The sequence below is a fragment of the Petaurus breviceps genome, unplaced genomic scaffold (genome assembly GCF_028583685.1).
Source record: "Petaurus breviceps papuanus isolate PSGF00001 unplaced genomic scaffold, PetGlider_PUasm1.0 90760, whole genome shotgun sequence".
NCBI lineage: Eukaryota > Metazoa > Chordata > Mammalia > Diprotodontia > Petauridae > Petaurus > Petaurus breviceps.
Genome location: NW_027187338.1, coordinates 9,969,417 through 9,986,524, shown reverse-complemented (window position 1 = coordinate 9,986,524; position 17,108 = coordinate 9,969,417). Strand labels below are relative to the sequence as shown.

Here is a 17,108-nt window from a genome sequence, read left to right as displayed (position 1 = left end):
CACACACACACACACACACACACACACACACACACACACACACACACGGAGAGATGATTTGCCTGAGGACTTACAGTTAATGAGCCACAGGCTGAAGGCTACAACCAGGGTCCTCAGGGACAATGGGATTCTACTGGATGAGGGACAGAAAAATTCTGCTAGAGAGTAGAGGTCCTAGGAACCCAAAACCCTTTCTGATAAGCTATCCTGACACCACATAGTGGTTAATTGCTGAGAGCATAAAAATTCATCACACACTTCCCATGAACACACCTGTACTCCCACACACACTTCCATACACCACATACACACCATAACACCACCCATAGACACATGGCATGTAATGGACAGCCCCAGGCAGGGCAGGGCCTTGGTGGAATAAGAGTCATTCTGCTCCTTCCTTCCTCAAATGAACTACCATTTGGAAAGACCTATAACTATGATTCTAATTATTCATTTCTATGTCCAGCCTTTACTTCACCGGCCTTTTGGGAGGTTCTTCAGGGCTCCAATTTCTCCCTCTCCTGGCCCCCACTCCCTCCTGCAGGAACCCACCTCCTGGTCTATTCCTCTACTGACTTGCTCCTAACGTTGAATCTGGCTTCCATTAGCCCCCCTTCTGTGACCCATCCCCTCTGTCATGCTTTGCCACAGTCCCCAGGAGAGTTGGGGCCAGGAAGCCAGAAGCCAACTTCCCTGTGGATGCCCAGTAGTGATAGGTGTGCTTCCTTGTGTGGAAAAGAAATCTGGCTCTAAGTATTTAATCTGCCGGATAACACCAGGCCCATTTGCTGCTTTCTTTCTAGATTTCTTTGTGAGATTCTTCTGCTGGTTTTCTTGAAGTGGCTTCTTTTTTTTTTTTTTCCTAAAGTATAGGACCCTGTCTCTCTGGAGGGAGGAGAGAGGATTGAGTGAGCTGCGTTGTACTACTCCCCTCCCCCCCTTAGACCAGGGGCTACCTCCTCCCTCAAAACAGGCAAAAACTTGCACCCCAGGCCAAAATTTAAAATTCCTTTGGTTACCTCAGGGACAATAGGATTCTACTGGGTGAGGGGAAGAAAGAAATCTGCTATAAAGTGGAGGCCCTGGGAACCCAGACTCCAACATTGGGTGGGGAATTGGGCAGATCCTCTCCCCACCCTCCAACAGAAAAGAGTTCAGTCTCTTTCCCAGCCCCAAGCCAGAAAAAAGAGCCACTCACCGGGTCCAAGGGAAACAGGCAGGAGGTGGGAAGGGGCTGAGCAAAGCAAGCTAGAGAGAGAAGTCTGCAGACTGGATACCCCTAGGGATGGGGGTCCCAGGTGCACAACAGCTGGAAGTTGACAGCTGCATGTCATTGGAGCCAAGTCCCCAAGCCTGGGCTTGGATAACATCTGGTTGTCCTGACAACCCCCCTCCCCCACCTGCAGTCTTGAGACCTGCAGATGAAGGGCCTCCTCAACTCCCAGTGGAAGCAAGTCTACAAATGACCTAGGTCCAGGGAGAAGGTTGGGAGGGAAGAAATAGGGAACTTCCCCCAGAGAAACCTTATTTACAGACCATTCACAAGCCTATTGGACCCTGTCCAGACCCCAGACCCCCAGCACTGCACACGGTCCTGAGAAGGCTGTCCAAAACTACCATCACCCAGGCAGGGGACTCCTCCCCTACCTGGCTGATGAAGGGAAAAAGGAATGTAATGGAAATGGAGTAGTGATAATGACAACTGATATTTATGTAGTGCTCATCAAAACACTATGGGATCCATATGTGACAGATGCCTTAAAGTCTGTGACAGATATCATTAACCCCATTTTACAGATGAGAAAACTGAGGCTGAATGAGGTTATGGGATTAAACAAACCTATTCATGGTAAGAGGCAGGATTTGAACCCAGACTTTCCTGACTTCAGGTACAACACCACATACTGTACCCCTGCCTGCATGGACAAGGAGTCCAGAACAGGGAGATCCAAAGACATACATTTCAAGTCTGGATGCTCAATAAAGAGCTGTGTGAATGTGGGCAGATATTTCCTTTTTCAAGGTCCCAAGTTTTGCCACCCATAAAATAAGGGCACTGGCCCAGGCCACCCCCAAGGTCATTTCCCTGACTGATCATTTCATGTTCCAGGTCCTTACCAGGGCTTTCATTCAATGCTGGATATCCTAATGTTTGGGGTTTTTTGTTTTTGTTTTTTTACAGTTCCTTCCAGCTCTGCCGTTCTATGATGTGGGAAACATCCTCCTGAGGGTGATGTCTCAACCTGCCCAATTCCTGTACAGGGGGCAGGGGCAGCACCCGCCTGACTCAGGGCAATGGAATGAGGGGGGAGGGACTCAACCCCCAGCTCCTTCCCAGCCTGCCTCCTCAGTGCCTCAGGGCCCAGCCTTCTCCACACACCAGGACTGGAGATCTACTTAGGATAGTAAAGATAGAAGAGGGAAGCCTGGCAGAGGATGGAGCCTAGGATCCCAGGCCCAGCTATCTGCCCCAGTTGTCCTAAGGAAGGGACAGGGAGAGTGGAGGGCATGCAATGGTGATGGCTGCGTCTCGAAAAGCCCTGTGAGAATGGAGTGAGAGGGGTAGTCCCTGAACCCAAATTCCAACCCAAAAGAATGCCTCTCCCACCCATCCACCTAACTCCCCCACCTGTCGCTCCCAGGCTGACCAAGAGGGGTTGGAGAAAGGACTGGCCCTGCTTCAGAAAGACCCCACCTCCAGACTCAGGGAGGCCCTCTCTATTCTCAGACAAAAGGAGAGGGGTATTGGCCTTTGGACAATTGATCCAAGGGATGGAAGGGAAGGTTTGAAGCCAAGGAGAGGGGAAACACCCCATTCCGGTGTAGTGAAAGCCAGGGGAGTTTCCAGCCCTGCCCCACTGAAACAACAGCAGCCCCTCCCCCTCTCCCAGCCAAGCGGACCAGCAGGTTTTAAGGTAAATATTGGCTGGGGGGGAGGTGGGGGGGCCTCGAAGCTAGGAGGACCCAGGAGAACCTTTTCCACTGAAGGACCCCCTCAGGCTAAGGACAGCAGAGTACAAAGACCAATAATCCAATAATCAATTACTGTCCTAATTGAGTCTCAGGTTTAGTCATCCAAATTATAGAAATAAAATACAAAGTCCTTATGGGTGTCACACTTTTGACTTTTCAAAGACCAGCTGGGAAGGTATCTCCCCCATACTTCTTACAGAAGGGGAAACTGAGGTCCGAAAAAGGGAAATGGCCGGCCCAAGGTCACAGAGGGTCAGCCTGCTCACCAGGCTTGCAAGATTTCCCCCACAAAAAGACAGAGTTTCTTTCCTCCAGCCTTCTTTCCTGGCTTCCTGGCTCTCCAAGTCAAATGGGGGCACAAACAATCAGGATAAAGGCTGAGCACCAGCACCTCGAAGTCTCCCAAGTCGGCCCCAGACACATGGTGACCATTACAGAGTAGAGGAAAGAGTGGGTGGGAGGACCTGGATATGAAAAACAGCCTCCTCTCCTCACACTGCACACGTAGGCAAACCGGTGAGGGAGGCCCAGAGCCCAGCACTAAGTTTTCTCATCAGTTATAAGGGAGGCCGGTCCTCAGCCACACACAGCAGCCTATTTGACTAGGATAGGGAGTATGTTGGAGAGATATTGGAAAGGCAGAAAAAGCCTTGTGGATACCTGAAGGGGGAGGAGGTGGGTTTGACAGAAGCTCCTGGGTGGACTTGGGGGCCCATTAACAAACAGTAAGGGATATCAGGTGACCTGTCAATGCTACAGGCAGCTCTCTTCAAATTATAAACTGCAAGGCCACAGCTGATCTCACCAGAAAGAGGGAGTTTGCACTTTGAGAGGACCTGGGAAGCAGATGAAGAGAGGAGGAACAACTTCATTGCAAAAAGGGAAGCCTATTTCTGGAGGTAGCCATGGGCATGAGGGATAGGATGCCATGGGCCCGGAGTCAGGAAGACCTTTGTTCATTTTCAATCTCAGAGTAACCCTGGGAAAGTCACAAACTCTTTTTGCCTCAGTTTCCTCAAACATACAATGGGGATAATAACAGCACCTATCTCCCAGGTTGTTGTGAGGATAAAATGAGATCATATATGTAACCGATTAGCACTGAGCCTAGCACACAGCAGGTGTTATATAAACGTTTATTCCTTTCCCTTCCCCACCCCTCAATTAAGAAATTCCCCTACAAGGGTGGCCAGGTGGCACAGTGAGTAAGAGCACTGGCCAGGAGTCGGGAGACCCAGGATCATTCCGGCCTCAGATACTTAACACCCACACAAAATAACTGGCCTGTAACCTTGAGCAAGTTACTTAACCCCAATTGCTTAAAAAAAAAATTCCCCTACACCAAAGCTGACCTACACTTACTCTGCATTCTATGGTCTTATAGAACTGTGCCTGGGGCACTAGGAGAGGTTAAGGGACCTATCCAGGGTCACTCAGCCAGTTTTGTATGAGACGGAGCCCAGGTCTCTCTTACCCAGTCACTGCCCACTTCCCTAAACCAATGGAATCACAGATCCAGATCTGACCCCACAAAAAAGAGGAATCAGACTAGACCAGCAGTGTTCACACTTTTTGATCTCAGGACCCTTATTCACTCTTAAAATTTAGCAAAGACCCCCCTAAAGAGCTTTTGCTTACATGGATTATATCTACTGATATCTATCATATTATAAAACAAAACATTTTAGGATGATTTTGAAGATAGTTTTGATCTTGCAGGCCCCATAAAAGGAGGGGCCCCCCACCAGACTTTGAGAACCACTGGACTAGATAAACTTGTAGGCATCTAAGAGTCAACACGTCCAAAACAAAAGCCACGATCTCCTCCGTTCAAGCCCAGACTCTTTCCTCTTAAGGTTCATGGCCCACCATCCTCCAGTCACCCAGATCACAGCTTGTATCAAATCCAACTCTTCAACTGTCATGCTCCCCACTCCCCCACATCCTCATATCCACAAAGCTTTTTCTACCTTTACCAGATCTCTCCAATCCACTCCCTTCTCTCTAATCCCAATTCTGGCCTCCATCACCTCACCTGCCTTGTCTTCTAAGTGATCTCTCTGCCTCACTTCTCCACCCATTACAACTCGGCTTCCACTCAGCTATCAAAGTCATGTTCCTAAAGCACAGATCTGATTATGCCAGGGGCCACCCTTGCTTCATTAGCTCCATCAGCTCCTCATTCCTCCAAGATCCAATATAAAGTCCTCTGGCTGTCATTCCTTAAAGCTCTTCAGAAGCTGGCCCCTTCTTACACTCCCACTTTAGGCCTCTCTCTGATCTAGCTATACTGACCTATTTGCTATACCTCGAACAATCTAATTTCTGTGCCTCTGTCCTGACTGATGCCGTCCATGCCCGGAATGTTCTCCCTCCTCAACTCTGCCTCCCAGCTTCCCTGGCTTCTTTCAAGACTCAATGGCAATTCCACCTTCCACTGGAGGCCTTTGCCAGCCTCCAGCTGCCAGTGCCCTTCCCTCTCATATATTTGTTGTTTATTCATTTTCACTCATGTCTGACTCTTCATGACCCCATTTGAGATGACCTTGGCAGAGATATTGGAGAGTTTTGCCATTTCTTTCTCCAGCTCATTTTACAGATGAGGAAACTGACGCAAACAGGGTAAAGTGACTTTCCCAGGGTCATATAGGCGTCTGGAGTCAGATCTGAACTCAGGAAGATCGGTCTTCCCAACTTCAGGACCTTCACTGTATCCACTGAACCACCTAGATGCCCACCTGCCACCTTCCCTTTACTCTGTCTTGTATGTACCTAGTTACTAACAGGCCGTCTCTCCTATCTGACTGCCAGCTTCGGATGACAAAGAACGCCTGCCTTTCTCGGTATCCCCAGCATTTAGTGTGGTACCTGGCACACAGTCAGTGCTGATAGCACTTGTTGATCATCTGACTGATGACTTTCAGGGTTCCTTCCAGCTCTCAATAGAGAGATTCTCTAACTCTTTCTCCAGCCCATCCTGACTTCCCATAGAAAAGGTCTGTACTTAACCCCATGATCTTATCCTTCAGGTACACTGAGAATGAGGAAGAGGCTGGGATTCACACAATGCCCTGGCACATAAGATGTACTTAGTATATGCTTGCCAACTGGACCAGGGGCCAGGAAAAACTGGATGCTTGAACAAAGAAGCCTTATTGGGAAGACCCTCTGGGTCTTTAGTGGGGACTTTTAATATAATCAAGGACTTTCCTCCCCACCCCAGGCCCCACCAGAGGCCTCTCTGTTCAAGGAAGTTTCAAGGGCCTTTCCTTATCGCAGGAGCTCAGACAAGAAAAAGGAGGAATCTTCCAGTTTTCAAGGGGGAGGGGAGATGGGGAATGAATAAACAAGACTACACAGGCAGCAGCTTTACAGGCCACTCCCCACCAAAATCCCTAAGCCCAATCAGATTCACCCAACCAGGTCCTATCACTCCCCCTACCAGGGCAAATCTACTTTAGCTTGTGTGAGCCAGGTCATTCTGGGCCTGGCACCCACTGTATCCCCCACCTCAAACAAGTCTCTCTACCTCTCTGGGTTTCACCCACCCAGTAGGATGACTGGGAAAAGGGCCTGATGGTTTATTGTGGTAAGTAATAACACTGGATTTGAAGTCAGAAGAAGAGGAATCAGGGAGGAGGGTAAGGGTAAGTAGGAAGGGGCAAAGAAGGAAGAGAGGGGGAATCAGGAATTATACGTCGAAAACAGGCAGCAGCCATCACTGTTTCCCAGCTAAGGCCTAAAATCAAAGCAGAATGAGGATCTGAGCCCCAGTTCCATGGTTTACCAGATGTGTGACCTTGGGCAAGCACTTGATCATAATTCACAATGCCTACTTTAAAACATGGGGTGCCTTACCATAAGGCAGGAGAGGTGATAGACTAACAGGTACAGAATGAGACATATATTACCAACATGTTGATTTGTTTCGCTTATTTGCACTTTTTTCAAAAGATGGAGCTCTCTTAGAGAGTGGGGCAGGGCAAGGGGTGGAGGTGTACAGGGGGTCACTGGGAAGTGAGATTTTTTTTTTAAAGAACACTTTTAAAATTCTTTTTTATGCTATAGATATGAGCTATTATGGTCCCCTCCCTATTCCATCTCCCAGTCGGGGAAGATGAAAAAGACTTGACTAATTTTTTCCTACCCAAAGGAGCCAGGAGGGAGGCTCTACACCTGTGTGATCCTCAAGATGTACTAGGAATATTAGCCAACCTAAAACAGGCCCCACTGAATGGAAAGCAAGCCCAGGGGCAGTGCAGGGTGTCTCTTCCCTTGAATCCTGCCAGCACCTGACGGACAACATACAGTACTTCTTACAATGCTCCCCACTCCACCCCCTCCTTGGGGACAGAATTCCCAGCCTGCTCAGAGCAGCCCTAAGCTTCTCCAAGTAGGAGCTGGACCTTTGACTTCTTCCCCAAAACCCTTGCACAGCCTTCCTCTCCTCACCCCCAACACACACAGACACACACACATATATACACACTGATGGGGGCTGGGGGTGTCATAGCCTTTCCCTTCCCTCCAGTCCCCACCCAGACCTGCCCAAATGCAAATTCCTAGGCTACAGTTTGAGCAGTGTTTCCATGGAGCTGAGAACAAACATAAAGAGATCCCATCCCATCTCTCCCCCACAGAGACACCTGCCCAGGCACCCCACGCACAGCCACTTCCACCCCCAGATTCTGTCCCAGAGAAGGCTCAAGCCTTTCTACCTTTACTTCTGGCCCAGCTGGCCAAGGAGGAGGGAGCAAAGCTAGTCCCAAAAACCTGGGAAGTCTTCCAAGTTAAATCTAGACTAGCCTCCCCACACTTTTCAATTTCAAAGACCATCAAATTCAACTCTCATTTTACAAATGAGGAAACTGAGTTAAGTGACTTACCCAGGATCAATACAGCTATAAATTTCAGTAATGGGATATGACTCCAAGTCATAGGATTTACTGCTGTAAGAAACTTTATAGAGCATTAATCCAGCCCTCCCCACCCACTCTACTAATAGGAAAACTAAGGCTCAGAGACTCGATTCAAATTAATACATTCTTGTTAAGCAGTTATTATGTAAAGAAGCACTATTTCAATGAAATTACCAATCTACTGGAGTCTATTAAAAGAGGCAGCATGGTTTCGGAAGAGATCACTGAATCTGCAGTCAGGAGACCTGGATTCCAATTCTTTCTTTTTCACTAGCCACAGGATTGAAATCAAGTCACTCAGGCTCTCAAAGTGTAAAATGAGGTGACAAATATCAATATCACAGGGTTGTCCCTTATTTAAAAAGACAATGAAACGGTTCTTTAAACCTACAGAAAGGATTTATGTTAGAAGCAGTGTCTCTACTCTCGAGGAACCAACTGATCATGACACTTGAACATCCCTCCTTCCAGAAAGCCTCTCCAACCTTGCCCCAGCACCAACCTCCAGCTTCGGCCATTGCTCACCACTAAGCCCTTGACCTTCTTCTCTCCATCTACCATCGCTCAGGATGAACCAGTCCTTAACCAAAAAAATTATCACCTCTTGAGTATACAGATATCTCCCAAATCTTAAACCATACCTCCAACAACTTCCAGGACATCTCCTTGTGAGTGTGCTCTCAGGGCCACAAACTCAGCTCTTTCAAAGCCAAACTCTTTATTACCCCCTAAACCTGTTTTCGACTTTGGCATTTCTGTCAATGGTACAACCATCCTCCAAAACACCTGGAGTCCCCTCAACTCCTCCTCTCCCTCGCTCCCATCATCTAAATATAAAGATCACAGATTTAGGGCTGGAAAGGACCTTAGAGGCAATCTAGTCCAGCACCATCATTTTTCAGATTAGAAAACTGAGGCAGAGAGATTAAACGTCTTGCCAAAGGTCACCCAAGTTGCAGAGCCTAAATTCAAATCTAGATTATCCACCTGAAAATCCATCATTTTTTCCACCATACTACATGAACTGCTGGTTAATTTCTCCTTTCCAATATCTCTCCTTTCCAATTCTGTGGTCCATTCCTACCTTAGCCCAAGTCCCCACCATCTCTCATCTGAACTATTTTAATAGTTCTGCCAGCTCTAAATCTTGTTTCTGAACAAGGGGTGACTAAAGATGCAGGTGCCATCACAAGATTTAGAGTCAGAAGAAGTTCATCCAGTTCATCTCCAAGGGGAAGTTACAACCAACTTTCTCGGCCTCAGTTTCATTGTGGCAAAGATATCACATGACTTTATGCATGTCAAGGCTACTTTCAGTCTCCTAGTGTCCAGTCTCTTCCTTCCAACATGGACATGGTCAAGGGATCTTCCTTTTAAAAAATCGGCTTAGATCCAACATTCCCTTACCTAAAAAACAAAAACAAAACACAAAAAAACCCACAAAAAACACCTATGTTGACTCCCAATTGCCTGCACAAATCAGGCCCAAATTTCTCAACCCAAGCCCCGTTAGAAGACTATGAAAATGTGCATAGTCATGTGAAATCTCTATGCCAAAAGAAAACTGAGGCTGAAGTTAGATGTGACTTTCCCTTGGAGATGAAATGAATGACCTTCTTCTAACTCTATATCTTGTGATGGTACCTGCATCTCTGGTCACTCCTTAAAACCTCCTCAGTTGACCTCACCTAATCCCCTCCTCCTTCAAAAGCATCCTAGGCTCCATCCAGGCTTATTTCTTTGTCCTTCCCCTCCTCCATCATGCTAGGCTCCTTCCCACCCCTGTGCTTCTCTTCTCACCTAGAATGTTCTCCCCCGGTTTTCCCCAAAGGATAATGGGACTTAAGAGCTCAAAGGACTTTGGGGATCATGTATTCTAACCCCCTTACTTAACAGATGAGGAAATTGATATTCCAAGTAAGAAAAAATTACCAGGGGTAAGTCTGGTGGTGAGCATTGGAAGCAGTTTTCCAACAGTCTATCTTGCTCCAAATCCATCCTCTTTGCAGTGGTACATGCATGCTGCTCTATGACAAATGAAGGCCCACAGTTCCTTCAGATTCATCTCTATGAAGTCTTCTCTCATTAACCTTTCTGAATTCCTTCTCACACAAGTCTAGCTAGGGGTTGGACAGTAGAAAAAAGGGTCACTTTTTCCATATCACCTTATTTGTTGTCTGGAAATGTGATCTCTACAACCACATCTATCTTGTCTCTTCAACTAACCTGTTAGTTAACCTGAAGATAAAGACTATGTTTTCTTCTCAGATACCCTCCAGCCACCCCCAGGGAAAGCACAAAAGTTCCTCAGCAGAGAAGATCCCTAAGCACTTATCCCATCCAGGTCAGCAGGATTATAAATACAAGGGAGGAAAGTCATTTCTCCATGCTATATTTGCCTTCCCTGCATGGCTCTAGAAGGAGAAGAAAAGAGAAAGAAGGGGAATTGACTTGATTTCTCAACTGGGAGGATGTAAAGGATATAGTAGGGATGCTGGGCAGAAGTGACCAGAATCCCAGGATCCTCTTCCCCAAGACTTCCCTGGGCAAAGTTTTAGGTAGGAAGGCATTCAACCCTCCCTCACAGAAATGTTAAGTTTTTACATTAGAAACCATCTAGTCCAATGTCTTCATTTTACAGATGCCAAAACTGAGGCTCAGAAAAGAAAAGGGACTTGCCCAGGATCACAATCTGATCACAAACCTCTAGAAGGTACCCATTCTCTCTCCAAGGAAAGTGCAGAAAACTACATCCCCTGTACCCAGACTGGAACAAACAACCTTGGGTACATTCCTTTCCAGCTGTAGGCCTTAGTTTCCACATCTGTAAACAGAGGGGGTTGGTACCTGATAGTCCCAAAGAGCCCACCAAGTTCAGAGAGTCTATGAATTTGGATAGTTTATGAATCCAAAGGACCAGGGGAAAAGGGCAACAGCTTCCCCTGCCCCCTCACCCACAATCCTCCCCATTGGGTTCTCTGCCTAGGAAATAGCCCAATGATTTCCACCTGACCAGGCAGCTCCCCAGTGGGAGGGGATGTGAGGAGAGGGGGAGGCTGTACCTCCTCCCTCCCCCTATCTATCTCTCTGATGTCCTCTCCCACACACACACACACACACACATATATCAATCCCAGTTCGTGTTACAGTTCTCCCAGCACTGAGGGAACTAGAGGGGGAAGCCAGGAATCCTGTTGCCCAGCCTCAGGGGACCCTCCCCCACCCCTGGGGTTGAAATACAACCTTTCAAGCAGATCCCAACACAGACTGGGGCCCAGGCTGTTCCAGCTGGGTGACTGAATTGAAAAGGGGGGGGATAGATGAGGGAGGGGCCTAGACCCTTGGCAGTGGGGGGAGGGCACCCCAGAGAACCAGTCAGATGGCTGATGTGGTCAGATGGAGCCAGCCCTGAGCCTCCAGCCTTCAGTTTCTGTCTCAAGCTCCCTTCTTTTGTCTCTCTCCCTCCCTCCAGTCAACTTTCTGCCCTCTGGGGTCTGCAGGGTGGGACAGAAGAACAAGTGTGAGTGTATGTCAGCCACTGTGTAAAACAGTGTAAGGCTGTGTCTGTATATAACTCAGCGTCTGTATATGACAATGTGAGTCTGTGTGATTGTCTAGCTGTGCTGACATATGTAATTGTGAGTACATGTAAGTATGAACCAGTGTTCTGCACACAGTGGGTGATTAATGTTTGCTGAAGGGAACGGTATGCCTGGGTAAGCATGTGTCTGCATCCACAGCTGCAAATCTATGCGGGCATCTGTACAACCATAACAAGAGTGATTGTGGACATCTGTATAATAGCCATGTGTCCGTTCTTACATATCTGTGTGCAAGCATGTACACACATGCCATGTGTAACTATGTGCCTGTGCATGTGAATATAGATCCCCATCTTCTATACTTATATGCCCCGATGGAGAGGGGCACAATTACACAAGACATAACTGTGTCCCTAGGAATAATTCGTGTGTGGCTGAGTGTGATTTATGACGATGTGTCACTGTGTACACATCCATGGGTAAACATGTATCCCCGTCCTGTTTCTAACTGTGTGGATATCCACGGCAGCATTGAGGCAGGCTGTGTAACTATATATCCATACATCCACACTCATGTGTAAGCATGTATCACTGCCCGTTTGGGTAACTTTCTCAAAGGCTATGCCACTGTGTGAAGGTGTACCAGAAGGTGCATTCATATATGTCCTTTGCATGTAGCCGTGTGCACGGGTGAAGACACATGTGTGAGCATGCAGCAGGGTCCCCGTGTACATGGCCAGGGGTAGGGAGAGGGACCCAAGGTACCGGCCCCACGGCCCCACGATTCCCCCTCCCCCGCCCATTCCCATCCCCCTCCCCTCAGCGCCCCCGCCCCCGCCTACCTGTTCCCTGCCTCCCCCGACGGCGCCCGAAATGCCAGAAGCTGCGGGTCCGGCTGCTGGGGGGCTTCCTCTTGTGGTGGGAGTTCCCCATGGCGCGCAGGGTCCCTGGGGGGCGGGGGCGGGGATGGGGATGGGAGTGGGCGGGGGAGGGGGCGCGCGCTACATAGCGTGGGGCTGGCGCGCGCTCAGGCCCCCGCGCGCTCCGGCAGCTCCGGCCGCCACCGTCCCTGCAGCCAATGGGCACGCCCGGGAGGGGCGGGGCCTCGCAGGGGAGGCGAGGGGCGGGACGCTCTCCCGTATGCGGGCTCTCCCCCGCCCCCACTGGGACGCCTACCTCTGGCCCTCCTCCCAAAGCTAGGCAAGCCTGGAGGCTCCTGGGAAGAGGAGGTCGCGACTGTTCCTGCTAGGCAGAGCCTTAGGACTAGCACACTCCTACCGGGTTGGAGAAATGACAGGTAGACGGAATGCAGATCCTTGGCTTTCTCATCTGTAAAATGGGGCTAATGGGCAGTCCCTTCTTTACAGGAATTCATAAATCAGATTTAGCTCCAAAGAAGACCTTAAAAGTAGTAAGCAGAAGAGTTGGGATTTGAACCCAAGTCCTCTTAAATCCCAGCCTTCCTTCCATTGTACCATATCAGCCATAAGCGAGACAGAAATGGGAGCTAAAATTAGTGTTATTATTATTATATTAAAGTCATTTCTTCTGTACAGGCCTCAGTCTCCCCATATATAAAGTGAGGGCGTTATTCACGTTATTTGATCCCTAAGGCCTCTTATCAGCTCTAACATTCCCTGTTTCTATGATCTGCAAGCAAGTCTGACCCCAGTTTACAGAGAGAAATACTGAGGCCTGGAAAGATGCCATAGTATCATGCATACAGTCCTACAGGTGTTCAGGAAAAGAGCTAGGATTCAACTATGGGTCTTCAGACAAAGACTAGCATTCTTTCCATTAAGTATGTTTATTTGACTGACTCCAAGGAGGCAAGTTCTCTACCCACAGACTGTTTCCAGGCTCAGCTATCTTCAAAGCTTCTCTCAGCACCCTCCCCCCCAGATTTGGAGTCAGAAATCCTAGGTTCTAATAATTACTACTCCTGACTTTGGGCAAGTTCCTTCCCTTCTATTGGGCCTCAGTTTACCCATCTGTAAGATGGAAGATGGGCTAAATAATCTCAAAGATTCTTTCTAATACTAAATTCCTACGATCCTATGGCACCTCAATGAGAACCCTAAAAGGGAGTAATACCTCAGCTTCCATATATGAACAGGAAGCTGGAGAGCAAGGAAATGGAGTGGGGAGGAGGAAAGTGGCAACAGCTCAGAGTTAGAAGCTACTCAAGTCAATCTATCTCAAGAAAAGAGGTCTGGTCTAAGATGCTTGTAGATCCCTGTGGAAAGAGTTAAGGGTTATTGATGATTGGTGCCATCTAGTCAGGTTGGGAACCTGGAAGACACTAAAATACCAGGGAAAAGGACCACACTCCATAAAGACCTTTACTCCATTAGAGCGTAAGCTCCTTGAAGGCAGCAACTATCCTCTGCCTCTTTTGTATCCCCCAGCAAATGCCACAGCGCTTGGCATACAGCAGGCACTTAATAACTGCTCATTGACTGACTCTGTAGGTGTTAGTGGGCTCCATTTTAAGCAAACCTACCATGTGAAAACTCCAAGGACACAGACACTTTTCTCCTCCCCAGTTTCCATCTTCAGCCCTCCCTTTTACTGCCTCTGTTGGTGTGTCAGGGTGGGCTCGAAGAAATTCCCTAAACAGAAAAACTTCACAGGGGACAGAGCTAGTGAGTATCTTGATCCCTTCCCCCCTCATCCCCATGTCAGGGCTGGGCACAAAGGAGGCACTCAGCACAAATCCACTGATTGACAAACAGCTCATTTTTCAAACCTTCCATCTACAGAAATAAAACTAACACACAAAATAAGGGGAAACCAAAGGCCTGTCTGTACCAGGGTGCAGCAGGCCACCATAAGAATCAGTCATCACAGCATTCAGAGCTGACCAGAAGAGACCTTAGAGCTTACCTAAGCCCAACTCCCACCTTTTATAGATAGGGAAACTGAAACCTTGCCCAAGGTCAGCCAAGGAACAGGACAGAAGACTGGAACCCAGGTCCTCAGCACTCCTCCTTGTACTGAACTGAATGTGCAGAGACTGGGTGAATAGGAGACTATTGAAGGGATTCTGGGAATTCAGGCCGGCTTTGGATTAGATGACCTCTGAGGTCGGGATTCAAAAACTTCAGCAGCTGCTCTATAAAGTGGGGTCTGTGTCTTCACAGAGTGAGACAGACAATCTGCTCAGGGATAGATAACCTAGGATTCTCCTCCTTCTGTGATTAGAGAGCTTGCCTCCCCATCCTAGGCGGGCATCCACCTAAGCCAAGATACCATGTGGGTGATTGCAGCACCTCCCACCTCCACACCCCACCCCCAAGGGGTACAATGCTCTTTCACATGGGGTTTACTCAGCATGTGACCAGAGCAGCTGAGATGGCTTTGAGCTGGAATGGGGGGCCCTCTAGGGAGGCTCTCTTCCCCAGATCTAGTCCAGGTATGCACAGGAAGTCTGATACAGCCTGGGTAACCCCTCCCACCCCTAGATGATAGGTGGCCACTCCCATAAGGCAGTGGTTTGGCCAGTGGTGGCCATTATCCCAGGCCCAGGGAAGAGGGAAGAGTTGGGGGCCCAAGGCAGCAGATTCCAACCTTCATTTGCCTGCCATCCTTTACCACAATGAGACAAGTGCAACCCCAGTCCCTGGCCCCCTATTCTACTCCTTCCTAACTACAGCATCTTCTCAGGAAGACATAATGAGTTAGCTCCTTTGGATGTGAAGGGTTTCCCCCATTACAATTGAAAACAGGAGCTATCTCTTTTTGCTTTTATTTGTACCTTAGCACAGTGTCTGGCACATAACTACTTTATACAAGCTTTTTGTCTTGATGAGATTTTTCTAGTAACAGAGAAGCTAGAAATTCCCAAGTTTGGCACTTTTCACACACATCCCAAACCTCCAGAGCAGTGATTGTCCTTTCCCCTCCATCGCCTCACTTTCCCCTACTTTTCCCATTCTAGGGCAGGTCCCCAATATCCCCCACTACTAACCATAATTGCCTTCTTCCCCATGTTCCAGAGCCCTTCCTTTCCCCAGATCCAGAGCTTCAAGTTCTAATCCCCAATGTTCTAGAGCAGTGACTTACAGAATGTTAGAGCTAGAAGAAATCTTAAGGAAAGATCTGGTCCAACTCCTTCATTTTCAGATAGGGAGATTGAGGCACAGAGAGGCCACATAGCTAATTAGGTGCCAAAACCCCAAAAAGAACACCAACCTACATGATCCCAAGAGCTCTTTCCATCTCCTCATCTTCTCCCATGTGAACAATAATCACCCCCCTTCCTCATTTTAGAACCTGTGACTTAATTTTAACCTTCATTTCAGAGCAACAACTGCCCACCAGGATCTCTCCAACTGGACTAAACTTTCCCCCCATGCCCTCCACAAACATGCAGCACCCACTCATGAACAAACACGTGTATATAAACATCTGGCTCAGGATTCCTTACAGTTGTTTTGGTTTTGAGCCACCTGACCCTGTTGTGATCTCACAGCGCTTCACACTCTTCTGATGTCCTCTTCAAGTTCTAATACTTACCGTATTCTATTCATCAGTGTTGATGAGATCTCCCATCCCCAACTAGACTGAGTGCTCCCTGAGGGCAAGGGCTAAGCCTTTGTCTTCTTAGTCTTCCCCATAATGCCAAAGGGTCTGGCAAACAGCAAGGGCTTAGCAAATGTTTGAATGGGCATGCACAAAGGGTTTCAAAAGCCCTTCCTGAGCAAACACATTTCTCTGTGTTCCTTATACAATGTCCTCCCTCTCCCCCTTCCCCCACACTCAAGACTAGGGGAAATTATAATACTAATAAAAACTCTTTACTAGTATGAAAAGGATTACAAAGGTTGGAGGCAGTGTAGTACTGCATATATACAAAGCACTGACTCTGGGAATCCAAAGTCCTGGTTTCAAACCTTGTCTCTAATGTGACCTTGAACATGTCACCTTGAGCCTCAGTTTCCTCATCTATAAAACAAGGGAGCTGGACCAGAAGACCTCTAAGGTCTCTTCCACATCTAGATCTACATACCCAGCCATTTGGGTTTTCCCCAAAATATCCCTGATGAGGAAGGGAATGGGAGTAGTATCCCCATTTTACAGAAAAGGAAATTGGGTCTTTGGGAAGTTAGGTGACTTGAGCAGAGTCACTAAGCTTATTAAAAGGGCAGAATAACTCCAACAAAAACCAATGCTTCCCTGCTTCAAGCCAAAGGTTCTCCCCGTTGCTCTACATTCGTCCTTGTCTCTCTGCCCCCTAAACTTGAAGCCTATCTCTCATTCCTGTGGAAAAGAGATCAGGAATCCAGAGTTCAAGGGACTGGACCCTTGAACCTAAGAGGCTGAGCTGACAATATTAAGGGGAGGAATTAAGGGGAGCAGGAGGTCAGGGGGGAAGGTCATTGGCCTCCTTCCATCACAGGATGGGAAACCCTATAGTTTCTAACACTGTGTCTGGCACATAGTAGGTCCTTAATGCTTGTGGCTTGACTATATACAACAACAGCAGAATCAACACTAATAACCTATCTTTACATTGCACTTTAAAGTTTTCCAAACACCTAACTGACATTATTTTGTTTTATTCTTACAACTACCCTTTGAGGTAAATCCCCAACACCTAGCACAATGACTGACACATAGTAGGTGCTTACAAAATGTTTATTGAATTGAATGAATTGAACATTGCAGG

The 17,108-nt window shown here is 47.9% G+C and overlaps 1 protein-coding gene across 2 annotated transcripts in view; it reads right to left on the bottom strand.

The window, feature by feature from the left end:
- The window catches only part of NHSL3 (NHS like 3), a 46,282-nt gene that overhangs the window by 18,165 nt on the left and 11,009 nt on the right, over window positions 1-17,108 (bottom strand). Inside the window, exon 1 of one of the 2 annotated variants that reach the window (XM_069068122.1) lies at window positions 12,280-12,411. The exons of the other annotated variant lie outside the window; for it this stretch is intronic. Within the exon in view, the coding sequence (XP_068924223.1) occupies window positions 12,280-12,370 (91 nt within the window). The 5' untranslated portion in view covers window positions 12,371-12,411. Of the gene's footprint in view, window positions 1-12,279; window positions 12,412-17,108 lie in introns of those variants that run through there. 2 annotated transcript variants of the gene reach the window in all.